Source organism: Rhea americana, unplaced genomic scaffold, assembly GCF_003343005.1.
Source record: "Rhea americana isolate MKP2758 unplaced genomic scaffold, rheAme1 scaffold_346, whole genome shotgun sequence".
NCBI lineage: Eukaryota > Metazoa > Chordata > Aves > Rheiformes > Rheidae > Rhea > Rhea americana.
The window spans coordinates 273,386-295,197 of NW_028186475.1; the positions used below are offsets into that span (position 1 = coordinate 273,386).

Sequence of the window (21,812 nt, forward strand, 5' to 3'; positions counted from 1 at the left end):
GGCGGCCCGCCCGGATCCGCGCCTCTGCCACGCGAAACGCTCGGGCGTCTCCGCGGCTCGCGAGGAGCAGRTGGGGCTGGCGCTCGGCGCGTGGATGCCACCTTCCCGAGCCGGGGAGGGTGCGGAGCTGCGCGGAGCTGATTCTGCGCGGGTAGGGTCTAAGCATGTCACGCTAAACACTGACTTACAATTTTCAGCATCCCACGTTATTTACTACATGCTGTTATTTTTCCTGATTAACGAATTGGTTCATAGTTTACCTTGACTKTTGTTGTTGCTTTAGTTTTAAGTTCCCCCTATGCCTGCACCGTTTCTGGAAGCTACCGATGTGCAGATGAGATGCCCACGTATCGCCGCGCCGCTCAGGGCAGGTCAGCCATGTTCAGAGCCGGCGTTAGACTTGTGGCATCTCCTGACAAAGGCTATGCTGTAGGCCCCTCCTGCTCTCCGCGCTCTCGCTGGTGCTGCTACCTAAGGCAATTCAGTGTTCTCTTTTCCATGCCTCAGCTGTCAGTGGGGCTCGMGGTAATCGTTTTGGTTACCATCCCATTAGTATGGATCCTGCTGCATTAAAATCAGAAGTTATATTTTCCCTCTCGTTGTAGCACCTTTGTGTGTGTGTGTTTTTTTTTTAATATACCAAAAAAAGCCCTTCCAAAACACAACATGGAAGAAAAAATCTAGTCTGTGACTGTATACGTCCCTGAATGAAAATATGACTTGAGAGATTAAGAGGATTTTTTCTTTCCCTCTTGCTTGCTTGCTTGGTTTGTAGAATGGAGGCAGYACCTCTCAGGGATTTGTGAAAGTTCACAAGCTGCTTTCTTGAGATCTTTGAGCGGAAACATTTAAAAACACGTGATGTCTGTAGTAATACGTAGGAAGAAAAAAAGAGCTATAAAAAAGGAAGTGCCATTATGCCTGCTGCTTTGCTAAGAATTTTATTTTAAGAGCAGAAATGTACATGCAATTCTGAAAATAGCAATGCTAGAAAATGATTTTTTTTTCTTAAGTGTGCATGCACCTGCTGCAGCATGTAACGAGATAGCAAATTAAATACAGTGGAGAAAAAATTTGTATATATATATTTTTCCTTATATAAAAATTTTTACATGTATATATATACACACACATATATATATATAGAGAGAATATATATATATATATTTCCTTAATAATAAGGTATCCTGGTCTAGGAAATGTATAACTGCTGAGTTACTGGCAAAGCTGGTTCATGGCATACTGAAAATACAGTGACTGGATAATATGTAGAAGTTTATTAGTTCTTGGTTTAAGATTATGATATTTCAGGGTTCTCTCTTCCCAACCAGTCCTTAACACATGTTAGAAGATTTTCTGTGTGTACTAAAGAGCACTAAATARTGCACTAAAGTTTTGTGTGTATTCGAGGGAGAGACATATGTTGGCTGAAGCAGAAAAGCTTGGAAACATGACCTCTAATGTCCATATTTTTACGAATCAAGAGGGAGATGGTATGTTAGGGCTGTAATTTGACAAAAAATTCTCATGTGTCTTTGTTACTCTATGGTATAAAATCATTAGTTTTTGAAYGTTAGAGTTTGACAGTGTATTCTGAAGTTTGCCATTCAAGTACTGTAAAGAAATTCAATTTGTTTTCTTTTTAAGGAAAGAAAGATCTCAAAAACTCCACATAATTCTTAAATCATGAAAGTACTTCTCTTAGTTTTACAGAATTTGCTTGATTCTTTTCATGGAGAAGACTCCAACTTTCAAGTGTGTTGGGGYGTGTGGGGGAAACAGCTGTCTTGTATTATCATCACAGGGCTGTACTATAGGAAATAAATAACCTCTTTCCTTATATGAATGTACTGTAAGAWAGAACAGTGCCCATATATGCTGATTAATATGACTTTCTATGTGAATGTCCAGGATAGCCTTTATTTACTTAGGTTGGACAGGTTGGATAATTTCTTAGTGTTTCTCCATTTATCTTTTTAGCTATGATAAAGTTCTCTTGGGGAGTGACTATTTCAAAATACATCTTTGTTCAAAAGAAATAGAGCAATCTGTCTTGCCAGTATAATTTTCAAAACTTCATTTCTCTTTCTCTTTAAAACATTCAGGTCAAATGTTAACTCTCTATGTTAAATGCAAGTTTTCTAGTGTTTGAACATGATGGCCATGAATGAATGCAGCTCTTGTTTAATCCTTTGGCATTCCTTGGGGACTACTGCCTCTGCTGGCATGTATAAAAAAGTAATGCACTGGAATCCGTATTGGACTGGCATGTTTAGAAATGCTTCAGTTGGATGGTGTTTTGTTATTTAATGAAAGGCAATTATATCCTGCATTAGCTGTAATCTCATCTGCCCTGAGCTGGATGCCAGTTTCTACTGGAGCAACCATTTCCTTCTTGACCAGCAGAATTGAAGCCAGCTCTGTTGGCAGCATGGTGCCTGCCTCTGATGATTTCAAACGTCCGCTAATATGTCTGTGCTTGTCCAGGTGTCTGACTTATATAGGAACTTTTGCAAAATGATGCTGCACTCACGTGACCTAGGAGAGTGGCACAGTTGACTCTTAAAATACCCACAAATCTTGTATCTTGTCCATGGCTTCAGAAAKACTGGAGAGGATTTAAAAGATGTATTCTACAAACAAGAATGTACTAGTTTTTACCTTACCACCTGCCTAATGATTTTCCACCTGGAGGTCCTGTCACCTATCCTGTACAGACTTAGACCTGAGGTCTCTACGTAAATGGTACCATCCGTTCTTTTAATTTGAAACATGTCTCCACTCAACTTTTCTAAGAAGAAACACCATTAAAAGCTGTGCAGTTTTCCTAATTTTTATATTCTTGCTGTCTGTATTTTTCACTTATTTTGATGAGAAATTGCAAGACAGTAAGGGAAATTCAGTGATGGAGTTAGCTTATCTATGTCTCATTCTGCTTCTAAGCTTGACAGCAGGATACACTGAATGGGAGCAATATTTATCTAAGCTCTGTATTTGTACTTCTAGTTTATTATATGCCAGCCTTGTAGCAATCATTGTACTATTTAAAAGGGTAAGAGCACTGAGAGCTAAAAAAGGATTGCTGACTTTGTAATTATTTCACACTTTTTGAAAACAGTTTCATCCAAGTCTGTCAAAATTAAATTCTTACTGTAAAAAAGGGCATCTTTGCCTCAGCTACTTCAGTTGTAGTTGCATTAGTTAGTAGCCATATGTCCTTGTTTATACGTACTTGGTTTTGAGGATGACAGGAAATGATACTTTCCTTCTCAAAATTTCACTTAAACTCTAGATCTCAGATAACTTAGTTTATGTTCTGCTGTTCCAAAATTGTAATTGATGTGGACTGAATGCACTTACTAAGATGGTTAAAGTGCATTATCACGAGGAGAAGCCAGTGCTGATAGTCAAATAAAATACTCTTTTTGTTATTGGAGGKCTATAGAAAACCCAGTTAGGAATCTCCTTGGGGGAAAAAAAAATAGGAAGAATAAGAAGTATTGATAATGGACTTATCGGAAAAGGTGGTAATTTACTTCCTGGGCTGAAAACTTTCTCTCCTCCTTAATCCTTGACTCATTCTGTAGAGAGTGATGTGCGTTTAGGAGGATCATGTGGTTTCTAGTCTTTAAATAAACTGTAGCAGTGAAGTATTTATAATGCTGGCAATGTGAAGTGCTAGAGTTTGCATTGTATMTTCTGTGATTTTTTTGGCTTTGTAACAGTTATTAGTTCTTACTTTGTTAATGAAAGGTGGGAATTTTTCTGAAAAATTAAACAGACTGTTTAGAACTAGCTACATAGAAAGAATTACTCATAATATTGCTACCCCAAAATAAGTTTAAACTGTTAAAGACATTGAGTCCTACCTTATCGATGCCTTGTATTCAATAATCTAAGTCTTCATGTTTCAGTGGTATATATTTTTTTATGGAGGATCTCAAGGCATTTAGGAATCTGAATGAGCATAGTAGGTTACAGAATGATAAGATGGGGTGACTCAAAATGTCCTTCATAGAGAATTAAAATCTATAAACAGAACAGAAGCTTTAATGAATTATCTTTCTCATAGCATCATTATAATGTCTGACTGATGGTTTGCAATCCTAAACCTTTTACTTTTTCTTCYGAATCATCTCCTTGTTCATAGACAGTTTCTCAGCCATAGGAATTTGTCTTGCCTTTTTCCTGTTCCTCCCAAACATGTGCAGRCAGAATCCAATCTATTTCTTTTGAAGATCCTTCCCTTTCCRTGGTAGAGAGACAGCAATGTTTCTTATTTAGCCATTTAGCAATGTCACTAAAAACATGTACTTTTTAATAGACTTATGTCTCATGGTACTTGCCTTTATAACAGTATTATATTCAAACTTTTTATCATCTTGCTGTACGTTGATAATTTTGCGCTAAGTGTATTGGCGGCAACAGTTTGGCTTTTCCATTTAGCTTTAAAAATTAGTGGGTCTGATCTGAAGTTACTTAGAGAAACTCAAGAGTATTTGAACGCAAGTCTCCTATCTACCTGTTCTCTTTTGTCGACYTTGTAAGAATGTAATTCTCTTAAAAACCTCCTGCCTTTTATTTAATCTAGTTTAAATTAACCAGCAGGTTCAAAATCAAAGGAGAAACAGAATTGTGTGCAGGCCTGGCTATCATAAAAGCCTTTAGGTTGGAAGAAAAGATGAAAGCCTTTGGTCCTTAATATGTTACAGGTCTGTGAACTCAACGCTATAAAGGAAGCAGTTCAAGTCAGCTGCACAGCTTAGAAATACAGCATCTACTACCTGTCTCCGTTAAGAAATAACTCTCTAAAATTACTGGGCTTTTACTGAGTCTAGATTAATGTTATTGGAGCTAACGAGGTCAGCATTGTGGGACTTCTGGATTGCTTCCCAAAGAAGATTTGTTCCTCCCAAGTCCCTCTAAGCATGCAGTAAGATAGGAGTCGTCATCTGAGTTTTTAAAGAAACGGTGATTAATCCTTTGCAGATACAAGGAAACCAGTAGCTATTTATGGGGAAGTCCTAACTGCGGTGTGATGGTTGCCTGATAGAGGTATGAGTGATGACAACGCGTAACGTTTACRTTACAGTCTTGGGGCTATTCTGAATCTTTTGGGGGTGTCTTTATTTCACTGAATATAATAGTTGCTTCAGACTAAGTAATTTTTATCTAAACTGGTGTCCTCTATAAYAGTTCAAAGATTTGCAAGATCTCCACTGGTAATCATATAGGTGTGGTACAGTTGGAGTAATTTATTGGCTACTCTTTGCCTCAAGTTTGTTCGTCAGACTAATGATACTGTAAAAGAACTGTGTCATGCTAATAAGCATACCTCCCAACTTATTAAAMCCATTTATTTTTGTATCTTTAAGATAGCCGGAGTAAATTGTATTTGGATTTATACAGAAATACTAAAGCTTGCACAGTAAAGTAATTTCCTGGAGTAAACTGATAGTGTCTTTTGAAGGCACTTCAGAAGAGTGAGGGATTGCTTTCATTCCATTTATTCTAACTAGGTGTGACTATTAAATTATCAGAGATGAAGTTATTTAAGAAACTATCTCTAAAAAAATTCACGTTCATATTAAGAATTGTAAAATAACATGAGAAAGTGAGGCTTTATGGTTCAAGCAGGATGAGAATTTGCCTTTGTGAAGGATATACTTGTCTAGAATTTATGTGAAGGTTATGCTGGGCTAGAATGAKCTGAAGTGGAATATATTCAAGTGCCTTAAGAAGAATGATTCTATATAAACTATGGGATATTCTTTGTTATTATTTTTTTTTTCTATTTCTTGTATGAGTATCTGCAAACTGTATGCTTGGGAGAAGGGTCTGAATTCTTTTTATTTCTTGCACCTGATGAACTGAGCTATTATCTGAGTTTTAAATGCAAAATCCTTCCTATACTTAAAAATGAAGTACAAAACGYCAATTTGATAGGCTCCTATCAGTTCTTATATTTTGATGCTGGCAGTGAACATAGCACCTAGCAATCCAAGGAAATAGGCTCTCATGGCACATAAACATGGAACTGAAAGATGCATGAAAAACTCTTCGAGGTTGWTATCTCTTAACAACTGTCAGGATTTTTGAGGCACGATTCATGAGTTTTTGAAAGCTTGGCAATAATGGTATGAACATCAAGAGTGTGAAAAATATTTGAAAAGTGCTGTTCAGACTCTGTTTCAAGTATAATGCTTCGTGTGATGAGTTACCTTTTCCCTTAGGAAAATGAAGCTCCTGGTTTGTGGTGGTCTTGGAAATATATTTTCCATATCATTCTTCTACAGAAGGGAATTTATGATTTATTTTGTACAARTGATTTATATTTTCTTTATGGCAAGGTTAGAACTTTTTTTTATTTTCTTTTGTTCTTAAGATASCTACTGCTTGACTGCCACGTTGATTAAATATGATCTTCTCTAGTAACAGATTCCTGGAAGTTCTTCAGATGATTTACTTTGCCTAGCAGAATTATTTATTCTACACAATTTATTCTACAGAAGTATTTGAGGATATTTAGTATATATTAGTCCTGAAGTTTATTTTGCAAAGCATCAGTATACTTAGCAGAATTAACAAGTCAAAGCTGTCTCTTTTTTAAGCTTATAAACGTGTTGACCTTGAAAGATGTTTTCCAACAATATTTGGTGTCATAATGGTGTTAGCTATGAATTTAATATAATCTTTTTGATTTGAAAGTTTTTGAAGGACTTGTGCATGACCAGTGTGAATGATCGTTCTTAAACTAATTGTTTCACTGTTAGTGTACAAGAAAACCACACAAGAGTAACATTTTGGTCTCACAGTACACTGCACAGGGTCAGACTGCGTGTGTCGGCTGGCAGAAGACTGCCATTGCGCGGTCTGTGCTTTGAGTCGGTTCGAACACGCTGCTCTGTTCTGGAATGCCCTCTTTGTTTCCCCACCAAATTTACAGACAACTTGCTTCTCTCCATGGAAACCCTGCATCTGTTCCATGGTAGTTGCGAGGTGTAATGTTAGCAAATGTTTCTTCCTTAAATTGTCAAGTCACAGTTTCAAATGTTTTATCAGATGAAACATTTTACTTTAATGTTGGCACTACCTGTTCCGAGGAAGGAGAGTGTGGCGGTGGCAGCATGCTTTTCAGATGGCAGCTAAGATTAAAGAGCTACTGGTACTGTTCTCTATAGTGGTGACTATAGAGCTCTTACATGGAGTTACCTAAGACTTTAACCTTTTTCTCTTATTTGATTGTGCAATTAGGTTTTTGGTTACTAGTTATTAGAAATACTGTTCTGAAAGAAACAGCAATGGGCAGCCCTTTTTATTATTGGAATTCCTCTTCTGACTGTTGGAAAATACTGTGCTTTGAGGTGGTGCTAAGAGCAGAAACAGCATACCAGATTTACTTGTGCGGAAGCGAGATGTTTTCTTAGATGATTAGACAGCTTGACCACAATTCAATTCATCTGTTTAAATTCCAAATTAGCAGTTCRTATGATGTATTCACTAAAATGTGCTGTGTCTTTCTTTTCACTTATACATTCTAGTCTAAATTTTCTAAAGCAACTGGTAGTTCTGAATGCCTAAACTTCTGGGAGTTTGGTCTGAGATGCTTTAAGCGAGTGTGCTCCCCCTGCCCCCCTCAAGCAATGAATGTCTTCTCTGTGATTTATTTACTTCAGACTTTGACTGTTTCAATATTTTGTCACTCGTGAAAATTGACTGTTTCTAAGACTAAAGATAATACTGCACATCAAAACCATCCTAATGAATTGAGTGACATGAATATGTTTCAGCAGTGAATAGTAAAAACTTCAGAACTGTATGGCTATRTGTTTTTTAGCTCAAGGTTGTGCGGTTAATTTTTTTTATCGCAACCTGCCAACACAATTCATCTCTATTATCAGTGCATTAGAATTTATTTTCTTAGACTAGTGGTTTTCAACCTATCACTTACAGATTGCTTTGGTGCATGAACTACATCCAAGGGGTCTGTGAAGTGTAATTAAGAAGAATAAGCAAATCGCTGATTGGTTATTAGTGGCAATGCAAAGCTTTACATCTACATTTGAAAAATTGTGTTAGTCAACACACAAAAGAATTGCAATTCATTGTATCAGATTCTGTGATTTGCCACCATATATTTAAAAAAGAAATTGTAWCACATTATCATATATGAAATCATGATTTCAGCAAGTCATATGTTTGATATCTGTGCTGTAGCATCTCACATGTCCTTAAATATGTTTATATATTTTTTAAATGCTCCAGYCTTGGTAACAGTCTGGTATGTATTTGATAAAACTAAGCATGCAAYAGAATTGCTGGTGACTGCAGTTTCCACCAGTAGCAACACAAGTGCAAAGCTTGTGTTTAAAATCTCCTCTTTGAACACAGTTACTGTTTGGGTGAAATGTGTGGCTTTCTGAAAACCAGAATAGGACAGATTATCAGACTACTTCTCAGCATTTCCATAGTTTACTGATACAGTCTTTGGGAAAATTTCAGTTAAGTTATTGCCCATTGGTAATCTAGATTCTTTGGAAAAGAGCTGAAAAAGATTCAAGGAAGAAAAGTGAACAATTCAAGACAAGTAGCTAGTTATTACCACATTTTAGTTCTCATGAGAGAGAATTKTCATCTGGAACCTGTGAGGAAATTCTAAAGTGTGTAATACTTAAAATCACTTGATGCAAAATTAAGTGTTCAGTGTTTTGTGAATTCTGTTATGAAATGCTAATACAAAAATGACGGTTGTAGTTCTTTCTAAAAGTGAAAGTTGTTTTTCACTCTTGCAATAAGGCAGTAATATACCAAAATAAGTTGCATAAATTTTAGCAATTTGCTGCGTTCAGCTACAATTTCAGTAACACTGAAACCAGGGCACAAGAGATTGTGTTACTTTTGGCCTAGCAGAAGGCCTGTATATTGAAAAAAGCAAATGACACAGCAGATACATAACCCATGACTGTGGAGAGCAGGATTAAAATGTGAATGAGTGCCTCACGCCAAGAAATGTGGTATTAGAATGTTCTAGCTTTCTGTTGACCAAAGCGCTTAAAACTTCATTTAATAATCATTTGAAACTGGCTATTCAAAAGCAAGATATAATTGTGGAGGGTGTTACACAAGATTTATATTTTATCATATATTTTGTACTCACCTATCCTATATATTTTTTTTCAGTCCAAACAGCACTTGAATAGCCAGTTTAAAAAATATATAATAATTGTAGAATATTGCTTCCTGGTTTTAGGAAGCAGTTTGTTTGTTTGTTTGTTTGTTTGTTTGTTTTTTTAAGGGAACTTGGATTTTGTCTTTGGCCCAAAAGAGGTAGTTGAATTTTCATAAACCTTGTGTTTGCTACTGGTAGAGGTCTATGAACTAAAAAGAACTCTGACCTTGATAATTCTTGCATTTATGTGATTGTATCAAATCCTTCTTTATTGTAGCTTGGAATTGCAGCTAGTAATGACAAACTGGCATCATCATACAGTTGGGAGGGGGGAAAAAAGAATGAACTGCCAAATCTTGGTGGCAAACCTTTAGGTTTGTGCAGTATGTTTTTTTGCTTGTTTTCTGCTCTACTTGTTTTTCTTCTAGATGAATTTACAACTTTAGGGTTCTGTTCCCACTGAAACATGCAGGATATGGGTGCAAGACTCTTGAAGAGGGCTGATGTATAATCACAACTTCTTCCTGAGGTTCTGTAGAATTGTCTTATAGGGTTGAGTTAATTGTGTGCTGGTCAAATGACACCTTTCTCCTTTCTTTCCACTGGAGACTGTGTGACCCATTTTTAAATGGCTAGTGATGACGTAATGTTCTGATTTTTAGCAGTGAGGAAGATCAGTAGAAATCTGTTTTCAAAACAATTTCTCAACYGCATGTGGTGTGCCCCTTCTCTAACCATTCCTTCCTGCCTATGCTTCTGTTCAAATTTTAGTGCTTGTGTTACTTTTCATAATGGAGTGCTCTTAGCGACTGGTAGCTAAAAAACTAGAATAGCAGCTTCTTTTCAAAAGCAAAATAARGGACAAATGGAGACAGGCCCAGGGGATCCTTCATTATAGCGTGAACACAAGTTATGAATGCTGAACTGTCTTTATTCATTTTGGATGATACTCATTCAATATGATAATTCTGAAATGAACCATGCTTTTACTAATAGAATCAACATTAATTAGGGTTTCTCCACATGTAATGTGAAACTARTTTGAAAGGTGTTCCAGTAGCGCATTATTTGGAGCTGGCTGCAATAGGGTACAGACATAGTTGGTGATCAGCTGTATAGGTGTCTAGCTTACTGTTTAAGAATAATGTTAATTGCTCACATATCCTAGGTATGCATCCATTAATTACCAATTGAATTGATGCATAATGAAATTTGTTTAGCATTCTTCTTGATTCAGTATGAGAAGAGCCAGATAATGATAACACTTGCTTTCTGATCTTTATAAAACTTTGAAAAACAAAAATTACTTGATTTATTTTTTGATAAAGGAAAACAAAGTCTTGCACTCATCTCAATGGCATTTCTTTGTAATATCTGTATTTCTTTATCAAACCACAAAGTTTGGCACGATTGTATACAATTTGCTCCTTCCATGGATTTTGATGGGTTAGGAAGCCACAGGGCCATACCTATCCCTGTACTTTGATTTCAGAGATCTCACTCTCTGCTTTGCCGTTCGTGAACGTGAAAGTTCCTATTTTAAAATTAATAGTAAGTTGGTGTGGATCTTACAGAAAGAGCAGAGAAATTTTTCTCTTCAGTAATCATTAATTGCAGATGGGGTGGTGACATACTTCTGGCAGTGCTAGAAGAAATGTTCAGCAGTCTGCACAATGCTRCTTCAGAGTTTTCATGCAGGTTAAGTTAAATTGTAGACAAGTACTATACAGCTGAGGTGGTAATTAACGCTTTTTAAAGTATAAATTTATTGCAGGCTAATTAGAAAATGAGTTAAATTTGGCGCGGCCAGTCTTGAAATAGCAGACGAACATTTCACTTTGTCGTCTAGGTTCACAGAGCTGCGTGACTGATGTTTTTTTTTTCACAGTGAATTGATTTTTAGGAATGCTAACGTGCTTGCTATTAATAATACGCGAGGGGTAAAACATACTGGTAGGTAAAAGACAGGGATGGCATTTCTCTTTAGTCTTCGTTAATGTAGCATAGCAGTCTCTTCTTTACTAGTATCTCTCTTCCCTTTAAATGTACTGTGTGCTTGGCACGYGCACCTGCGTGCCGGTAACGCTGGTTCGGGGAAATCTGGAGTTGGCCAGCCCTTTGCCTGTGCGCAGGGAGTGACTGGTGCCAAGATGCCGAGTAAATAGCAGGGCCGAGACCTGCTTTACAGTTCTTGTTTGTCATAGTCTGAGCAAACAGTCTGACATTGCCACATGCCTATGTTTCCTTTGTATGTTTTAGGTTTTTGTTTAGGTATATGGTGATTTTTAAGTGGGCATAGTTGTTCTGTCAATCCCGTGCTATATATATGTATACACATAAATGTATAGTTTAGTAAATATCTAAACTGTGTTCATGAAGTGCAGTTTATACTTTTAAAGAGAGGGGAAATCAGACAACTTACAGTTTGGCTTTGAATTCACAATATAAATTAAAAAGCCTTTTTTAAAGCTTTTGTCATCAGAAAGAAGATGCCTTCTGTGGCAAAAACCTCATGGCATACTTCCCTGAAAAGCTTATAGCTGGCTTCCAAGTCAGAGCAGCACTTTATCCTAGCAACGCAGGGAAAAGTCCCTCCTCCTCCTCCTCTTTCCAGAGGGTTGTAGCTGGGGCACTGTGCTGGGGACTGTGAGCTAATGTATCTTGTGATCTGAAGTGTGTGATTCCAGTAAAGCTGAGGTGGATGTTTACTTTTTAGTTATAAACATCTAGCTCTGTTGATTAATCTTAGTTTTTCAGTTTCAATAACTTTTTAAAAAACTTTTTCCTTTTGTCCTGAGATCCCCAGTTCTCTTGACATGTCTTGTAGTTAGTTCTCTAGTTTCAAGTTGTTTTTGCTGGCGTGTTGCAACACTTGAAAAATGTGACCTGAAACAGTAGGGTGCATAGAGCAGTTATATCTGTGCGTAATGTTGTTAGTAATGCTGTTAAGGGCTTTGTGTTTCTTTCTTAAAATAGACTTTTAGTTTAAAGCTCAAGATGAATACATCAGCATTCAGTGAAGGGAATTATTTTGATGTTTTAAGTTCATATTTAGTGTCTTTTAATAGGAAATGCCTTTCAAGAAATGAAGCGTTGGAAATGCTATCCTGGGAAATGCTTCTAGCTGTTGTTATAAAGCAGCTTGTATTGTGTGTTTTCATACATGGGCTGCCGTGTAGTAACTTCCTTATTCTGCAGGAGTTAAAATACTGATTTATTTTTTCTTTTTTCTTTTTATTTTTATTTGTGTCTGATTTTTATATACAGGTTTAATCCAGCAGTGGAAAACAGAGAAGAACATACTATATCCATGTTAGGAAAAAGATAGTTACTGCAAGTGAAGAAAATAACATTAGCGTTGCAGAAAGATGAGTATGTTAAAGCCAAGTGGACTTAAAGCTCCTTCAAAGATCACCAAGCCTGGGAGTACGTTACTGAAAACACCTGCACCTGTTGCAGCTGGTAATGAATGTTTAAATATCTTTACTTTTGCTTATGCATCTCTCCTTCTAACAAAAAGTAACTTGACAGCTATGATTATATACTATTTTTACTATTTATATGGTTATTTTTGCTTGTATTTCTGATCCAGCAAAAATGACCTAAAACCTGCAGTAAAGTCTGATTTTACTAACTGAATACAATTTTAGTTTGAAACAGAGTGTTTTTAAAAGCAAATGTGGTGTTGAAAGCATAGTGGAATGCAGAAGGAAACCCTTTGATCCTAGCATACCCCCATTTCAAATTGAAAACAGTTCAACRAATTACAGTAGAGGGAAAGTGGCTGCCACAGTTATTTGGCTTTTTGTCAGTTTTGCTGGCTGAAATGTACTTTTGCGAGTACAGCAACCTGCTTTTTTGATCAACATTTCTCCTAAAATAACAATGTATAAAACTATATATGACTATTATTATTATTATATATGACTATTATTAATTATCGCAAATAATTAAGCAATTATATTCATTGTTGGACATCTAAATTTTTTTTAATACACTAACAGAAGTTTGCAAGTAGCAGAAGGTCTTGAAGTCTAGCTTTTGTGACGTTGTTGTCTAAATATGCTCCACTGATGCTCTCAAGAGGAGTACGGATCTTATGGTTGTAGTCCTGAAAATCAAAACACTGAGAATTGTTACTGGCTACCTGGATGTGAGCTTTCTGTGGATCCCAGCTTTTGTGTATATTTTAATCATTTGCTGKAAGAGTAACTATTTTCTCAGTTTTAACAAATGTAATTAGACATTCAGGATGGAGTTTTCAGATAAACTGAAGAATGTCAGGTACCAAATGATTAAATATCTCTGGTTGTGTTAGCGGGGAGACATAATTTCATTTAGACTGATCTAGTTATCCTGTGAGATAACTACGTTGCATACATACTTGACAGTCCTTAGCCTCATTCAGAATTCTACTTTTTCACTTACCTGAAGTAAGCAGTTTTCTTTGAAGAAACTTTTTCATAATAATGATAAAGATGATTGCTTAGTTTTTGAGATTTGACTTCTAGGGTTCGGTTAAAATATTGTATAGATTAAGTTAAATACATTTGATGTCCCTGTCCTTAAACTTTGAAGTGTATGTTCCAGAGATTATAATATTTTCATAGGTAAGAAAACTTGGAATTGTGCTCTTCCTCTTAGAAATCATGCTTTTCCAAACTCTCATGAAATTGAAACAAATTAATGAAACACAGTGGAATATTAGTATATTTGATACCGGTTTCTTTCTTATTGTGCTTGATTCTAGCTCCTGCAGAAAAAGCAGCTTCCAGTGAAAARCCCTCAAGCACAACCACTGCAGACACACATGATGAGTTTGTGGATGATTTCAGAGTTGGGGAGCGTGTTTGGGTCAATGGCAACAAACCTGGCTTTATTCAGTTTCTTGGTGAAACGCAGTTTGCTCCAGGACAATGGGCAGGAATTGTTCTAGATGAACCAATTGGTAAGAATGATGGCTCTGTGGCTGGAGTTCGGTATTTCCAGTGTGAACCCTTGAGGGGAATATTTACAAGACCATCAAAGTTGACAAGAAAAGTGCTGACAGAAGATGAAGCTAATGGTACACAGACAGCTCATGTTTCTAGAGCTACATCCCCAACTTCCACATCAGCTGCTAGTGTGGTATCTTCATCCCCTGCTGCACTTCCCCCTTCAGGAATTCCACAAAAAGCTTCACCRCTTGCTGCTAAGGAGCACTCAACTCCTCAACTTAGCAATCTTTCAAAAACTGCCAGTGAATCTATATCAAATCTCTCTGAAGCAGGATCTGTGAAGAAGGGAGAGAGGGAGCTTAAAATTGGWGATCGAGTTCTGGTAAGATTTCCCTGCAGCTTCTATGTCTGTTTTTTGATTAATTAATTGTAATTTTTGCTAATACTCAAAACTTCTCTTCTACTACCCTGGTTCAGATAGTGTATGTTTTTACTCTAGCTTTCTTTTCATTAACTTTCTCCTGTGGACAACCTCTTTATATACAGTTTGCATATTATAGGGAGATCTTGCCAGTACTAAGATAAAATGGTTGGTTTGGCAGTTTCTGTTCTATCATATTTTGCCAGCATTTAATAAAACCCTTTGTTCAGTAACGACCTATTTGTAGCTTATCTTTCCATAACTTTAAGAACTGTGGTTATGGTTAGTAGAAACTCAGCTGTTCAGCTGATAGCTTTGTGAAGACTTTTTTGCCTGAACAACTGATGGTTCCCCTGAGGGAAGGACAACAACAGAAGTAGTCTCATAATGCCAATGATCACCCAAGAATTACGTGTTCTGCTGGTGATGTGCCATGTTACTTGGCTGCCCTTCATAAATTCAGAACCACAAATGCTTCTGTTGCTGTATCGCTTTCACTCTTTTAAAAGGAAGTTCTGTTAGTTTAAACATTTTCTGAAATCTTTGTTTTGCTTACCTTTTAGACCACTATAATAGAGCGTGGGTCATTTTTTGATAACTGATTTGACATACGTCTGCCAGGAAACGTGGGGCGCTTTGCTTGAACAACCATCCTTTGCTAGAAGAGGCACTAGAAAGCTATTATTTAAGCATCATTTAAGTTGTAGTCTTTAAATAAAAACAGGATAATATATGTATGCCCCCCAGATCTACAATCACTTCAACAGATTTTAGATTTGAATTACTTGCATGTGTCATAATTAACCTGAAGGATTGTTTTAGTGTATGTAATTTTGATACATTACTTCCTCCCTCTGTCCCTCCCTTTCTTCCTTCCCCCCCGCCAGCCCCCCAATATAACTTCCAGAATTTCCATGAGGTTAAAACAAGGACAGGAATTAATGCTCTGGCATAAAAAGTATTTCTGTGAATAACACTAGAACCTTGTGTAGAAAATTTCTTAGATACTGCTTGTGTKGTACTGACGCACAAACTAATGATTATGCAGTGAAGGTAGCTTGATATTTTAATTTTATATTTAAGTAGTTGTTAAGAAAGAATGTTACTGTTTGCTCTTCTGTATAAAAAGTGCTCAAAACGTAGGGCCAAAGTGAGGAAGCTGTGAAGGAGGCTAAGGTGAAATGAGGACAGGGTTCAGATCACTGATGGAGCTAAGCTGAGATATKGAGTGCCAAATGGGAATGAAGGTTTAGTATTATCCCAGTCTATTTCTTAGCTTGGGCTTGAGCCCTGCCTTTTCACAGTCAGCTGTATCTTTATTTATTTATTTATTTTTAACCACTTGTTTGATTTTATTTTTTTTCCTTCTCCAGGATCTTTGCAATGTCCTTTTTGTGAGGGAAAGTTCTATGATATATGTGAAGGCATCGCTCTAACTTTTATGTATCACATTAGTGCAAATTACAGGAGAAGCATATCCTAGATGTCATGATTTGGTAGTAGTGAAGTGGTAGCAGGTCCCAGATTCTGTTATGAAGAATAGATTGTACTTAGTGTTACTTCATCCTCCTACTTCTGCTCTTTGCCTTAGGTTTTCTTGTTGAAACATCAAACTGTAGTTTGAGGCTTTAGGGTAGTTCCTGGTACAACATGACAGTGATGCATATCTATAATTTATACACCAGTGTGAGTGAGTGTATGCACAAAAATATAGATGTTAAATGGTCAACGTTCTTGTCTGKTTTTTTTAGCTCTTTCTGGTTTTCACTAGGTGATCAAAATCTGGTATTAAGAAAAATGAAATTTTGTTTCCCATACTATTTTTTTCTAATAGATCTCAGTCTCTGCTCAGCAGATGTCATATCTAATAATAATAATTAAAATTTAAGTATTTTAAATCTTCAGGTTTAYCTGATGAACTGATGAACTTGGCTGAATAAATCTATTATTTTTTTCCTTCATCAAATTCATGTCCAGCACTATAGACTATGGAATTGAACTGTCACTGTTTGCAGAGCCTACAGCTAGCACCAGTTGTTATGAAAGACCTGCCTGTCATTTACTGTAGCTTGCCTAGCCATTTAGTCTCCATCAGTGAAACAAATGCATCTGGRCTGCTCCTCGGGATGTCATTTGTTTTCTATTTACACAGACAGCAGTAACTTTTCAGCTATATGTTATACAAGAGAATAAGAGGGTTGATGGAATTTGTACTTCCAAGCTCAGCCCAGGATTTCACCTGTAAGTGACAGTGGAGCATCCTCACCGTGAGATGCCCTCCAGTCCAAGCATGCCGTTGCAGATCTCTAACACCTGAATATTGTACAAATTATCAGTTCTTGCAGCTTGGACTGACTACTGTTGAATACTTAATGAAGGTTCTTGGTAATAGCAATGCCATACTGAAGATGATTAGGGATATTTTGGGAAGAACAACTGCTCAAAATTACATCTTGGAAATGGTGAGCCTCCAGTACTGTAGAATTGCAATTCACTARAACAATGAATTCATGATAGACAACTGCTCATTTGGGAGTCTTGTGAAGATGCTTCTGTAGAAAAATATGTGCTCAAGGGCAAATTCATGGATAGGTAAGATTCAGCTTATCAGATTAGATTCTAGAATGGACTTCAGATGTGGCTCAACTCTCATCTTTCTAAATAATTTTAAGGTGTAGAGTGTTACTGCTTTTCAATATGTTAATTTGTTTCCTGTAACTTTTATTTGATTTTTAAAATGCGTTTAATATGAGTTATCTTAAATTGACTGTTCAGACATCTTGTTGGCAACTGTCTGGTTTTAGATGATATCGCCAGCAAAAAAGGGGAAAACAAGCTCTTACAGCTATATCCTCCCTTCCCCCAAAATCGGGGCTATCAAGAAACAAGAAGCCATTTTGACAAATATTTAAATGCTAGAAAAAATGCAGCTAGCAATTCACATCTTATCTCATCTTCTTTCTGCATTAGATATATGCAAATTTGACTAAAGTTTGTTGAATCTGAAATAATGGGTTCAAATCCTTTCAGGCTTGACAAATTGGTATTTCCCATCAGCTAGATTTTATTGTAATATTCTTCAATTCCTACTGAAATGTTACTACTGTTCCTCTATATGAAAAGTTCTGCATCACAACATTAATTCCACTTATAAGAAATTGTGAACTCTTCACACTTGCTTCTACAGTCTATCACAATAAACTACTGCATCAAGTGTTTATAGCCAGTGGTGGTGGGATGAGATAATTTGATTAAAGGCTGTATTTGCAAAGAACTCTTGGAGAAATGAAAGCTTTAATCATCTATATAGTGCACAGAGTGTAGTGTTCTGTATGGATAGAAAATGTAATCTTATTTTCTTCTTCTTTTGATCTCTGTTGTTTCACTGGCCTATCGTGCACTCGGTTAGGATTACCTAATGCAGCCTCGTGCCATGTGTGGTGTTCCCCCAAACTTCTATGGGGAAACTGCTTTGCCTTTGGATAGGGAAAGGAGCCCTAAATAATTTTTTCTTTCTTCAGATACCATTAAGAAAAATAGTGATGATGTGCAAACTAAGTGTTTCAGGCACTTGTTCAGATACAGGGCTAGTTAGAGAAATGCCACTGCAAGAACCAGGTAGAACTGTGAAGTTGTTACCTATACGTTCATTCAGTGGAAGCCTGCTTAGAAGCTCTTATATTAAAGTCATACTGAACAATGCAATAAAAGCAGAGATGAAAAGATGCAAAAGAGGCAAAGCTTTGCATTGGAATATGTGTTTTTCTTTTATTTTCTTTTTTTTTCAATGGGTGTAAAAACTCTTTTTCCAAGATACCCTACATATAAAGTTTCCTCAGTAACAGAACAGGCAGATAGTGCTTCAGGGTATGGGGTGTGCCTGCAGAGTTGTATTCCTGTGGATTTTTGCAGAAAGATATCCACAGCAGTTTTGCTGCAACAATTGGCCATGTTTTTTTTCACTTACTTATTTGAAGATGACAGATTCAGAGTCATTAAATTGAGATGAAAGCAGTAGAAAAATAGTTGCTTGCAGACAGTAGTGTCAGGAAGGGAAATACAGCGGTGATGGGGAAATTCAAGTAGCCTCATTTAGCTAGAACTTATCTTACTTGAATTTCTGGAGGAATCAAAAAAAAATCAAAAGCAAATCAAACCAAAAGTGAAGTAAATACACAAACTGATATATTGTACTGCAAAATAAATGGTCCATGGCAGGAGGAGAGGTCCTTTAGATTTCTGTAGTTTATTCTTCCTCAAAGGCAATTAAGTTAAAACAATAGGCAAGCCTTCTGCTGTCTGGGAAATCTCTGATAAGAAGTCTGACTTCCTTAGGTCCTGGTTTATTTAAGCCAAATTCAGCGAGTCCTATACTTAATAGCCTTGTGGACTTAGARCTGAGCAGTAATTTTCAGTAACAAGTATTTGGAGAAACTTCATACTAGTATGTGTAAATGTTGAAAACGATAGGAAGGTTAGTTACATATTTAAAAGAATGGTAGCATTTGATATGTAATTCATTAGTTATCTTTTCATACTTGTTGCACTGATGTACAGCTCCTACTGAAGTCAGCCAAAACAAAGCAAAAATGATTAATGCAAAGGGTAGTTCAGATAGCTCTGACTTAATCGTAATTTCAGTTCTTAACATCTAAAGTGTGTTCAGGATCTGGATATGATTTCGTTGGTATATGCAGAGAGAGAACTTTAACTCTGGGCAACTTGGTCTCATCTTTGGGGATTGCTGTGAAGTAGGAACTGCTRATAGGGAAATATGCTCTTCCTTCACTGGGTACTTCCTTCACTTCTTTTAATGGATTAATGATAAAGAGCACAAGGTCATTAACAGAGCTGTAGCTGATCTGCAGAATGAAAATGAAACTGCATTTTGCTGACCTTTTTAAAGCTAGTATAAATAAGAATTTTCACGAAAAAGATGATCCCATCCTCTCCTCTTCCTTCTCCCTTCATGTGCCAGTGGAAGTGTTGTTGTGGCCATGTAGTAAGCCAGATTGGGAARGAACTGGTCTGGCAGAAAACTAAGCTAAGAAACAAATTTCTTTCAGGTTAAACCAGTTCCTATTTCCTGTTTGTCTGAGCTGCAGCCAGAGAAAATGTTTGCCCTGGCATTGGAACCACTCATGATTTCTCCAGAGCCCAACACAAATTGCTTTTTTGTTTGTTTTTATTATGTTTTATTTTTACCATTAGGAGATCATGTTGAAATAAAAGGGGGGAAACCTGCCTTAAGTGACAAACATTGCACCTGTCAAGGGTTGAAGCTGTTCTGAGAGTATGTTAGGCTTCTTCCTGGAGGGAACAGATGCTATATTCAAAAAAATCTTATCAACCTAACGGGTCTTAACCTTCTCAAGGGATTAAAGTGCTTTCATTCTTTTAACCAGTTACAGCTTCTTTATGGTCTGCCAATTCTGGTGCTGCTGGAGCTGAGCTGTAAAGCTGCAACTTGGGCCTCCATCCATATGTTCACAAAACATTACAAACTAGATTTACAAGCATCTGCTGATGTGGCCTTTCTATAAAACTGTTCTTTATGTGTGAGTAATGTTCAATTTCCTCTCACAGTATCTATTTTATACTGCTCACTCTAAGTTATTTCTTGCAAGTGAGTTCCTTACTAGGTTCTTTAGTGATGTAATAGGCAGAGACTGATAGGAGATTATTGTCAGATTTGTTTCCACCCATGTAACCCTATCTTCAAGTGAACATGACGTAAGGCTATGAACTGATTAAATTCCAGGACTCTTAACAGCAACAAGGGAAAAAATATTTCAAGTGTAAAGAGAAATTTCTCCCTTTAGAAATAATCCTGCATCGTCAATATAGTATTTTTGTTGTAAACCTTCCTTTTTCTAGCTTCTATAACATTCCAAAAAGAAAATACAGTTCCAAATTTTTAGTCTCTTAAAAACCTAAATAGTCAGTATTTAACTGCTGAAAAGCATAAATTCATGGGCCTTGTTACACGTAAAGCAGTACAAAAATGACTTGCCACAATGTAGATGAGGAATTGAAAAGGAAGAAAGATACGGAGGTTGAGTACTCGGGGTTGGTGTGTGCTCTGCTCTGGCTGACCCCTCCTGAGCCTCATTTGTTGTAATTGCAAATGTGTCGCTCGGCTTAACTGCTCAATCATACTTCTGCCTCATCCTTAAGCTGAGTTGACTGTAAAGTATTTTGATGGCTTTGTCATGTTAACCCAAGGATAAAAATGATTCTTACATTTACGTACGTATATTTAGACAATTAGATATTGTAGAGTATGATGTAAATTAGCTGGTGAAGTGATTGCCACAGTATGCAAAATACATACTAAAATACAGCTGAAAGACACTCTAGAGAGTATCCAAAGACTTTGTCCATAATTTGCTGATCTTGGTGATTTTCTTTGTGCAGCTTTTTTAGTCTTACATTTTAAACATTTTTCAGGACAAATTTCCTGTACTTTTTTGTTTACAGATAGATAAGATGTTAAATTCATCTTATCAGTGCAGGAAGGTGTTGGTTGTGCCTAACTGCGAGTCATTCCGTTTTGGCGGCTCCTTGTTTAACTTAAAATTATGTATGAGTTATTGTGATATAAGGGCAATAATAGTTGATTTTTCACACCCTTTGTTAATAGCTTGTCCATGCAAATTTGATTTTTTGTGTGTATATGCGTGGATTCTCTGCCTCCCCCCCACCTTCCCAAGGGATGTGAAGTTCAGGAACATGCTGTACTTGCTTGTTTTGACACAGGATGGACAAAAGAACAACTTATTTACTTATTTGAGTCTTCACTTTTGTTTTTTTAGTGGTAGCAAGTTCATGTATGGCTTTTGCAGTATGGAGGTACTGTCAGTTCTTCATATGGTTTCCTTTGTGATGAATGACTTGAGGATCTTAAGTTTGCAACATTTGAATTATTTCTGTGTTATCTCACATGTGGAGAATCTTCAATAACAGATTATTTTTAATTACTCATTTGATTTCTTCTGGAAGTAGAGAATTGTGTAATAATAAAATTTAACAGAGGAGTAGTGTTTTAAAGATTTTTTTTAGAAGTTCCATGAAAACAGGTAGCCAAATAGAAGGCAGAGAATCTATAGCACATGTTTTGGGGAGGGTGCAGTGTGAATTTGCAGACTTCTGCACACCAGAGAATCCGCGTGAGTAAGATCTTGTCTAAACACTATTCTCATCAGTGGAAATAGCTGTGGACAGTGTTGCGTTCGTAAACAGCAAAGTCACTCAACCATAATATCTAGTGCCACAGGAAAACCGA

At 36.6% G+C, this 21,812-nt stretch overlaps 1 protein-coding gene across 7 annotated transcripts in view; it reads left to right on the forward strand.

Moving 5' to 3' along the window:
- Positions 1-21,812, forward strand: part of CLIP1 (CAP-Gly domain containing linker protein 1) — an 80,685-nt gene that overhangs the window by 4,324 nt on the left and 54,549 nt on the right. For 6 of the 7 annotated variants that reach the window (XM_085311639.1, XM_085311641.1, XM_085311642.1 and 3 more), the window contains exons 2-3: positions 12,437-12,631; positions 13,920-14,488. In XM_085311639.1, the coding sequence (XP_085167765.1) occupies positions 12,538-12,631; positions 13,920-14,488 (663 nt within the window). In that variant the 5' untranslated portion in view covers positions 12,437-12,537. Of the gene's footprint in view, positions 1-12,069; positions 12,090-12,436; positions 12,632-13,919; positions 14,489-21,812 lie in introns of those variants that run through there. The other variant, XM_085311640.1, reaches the window with a different exon arrangement.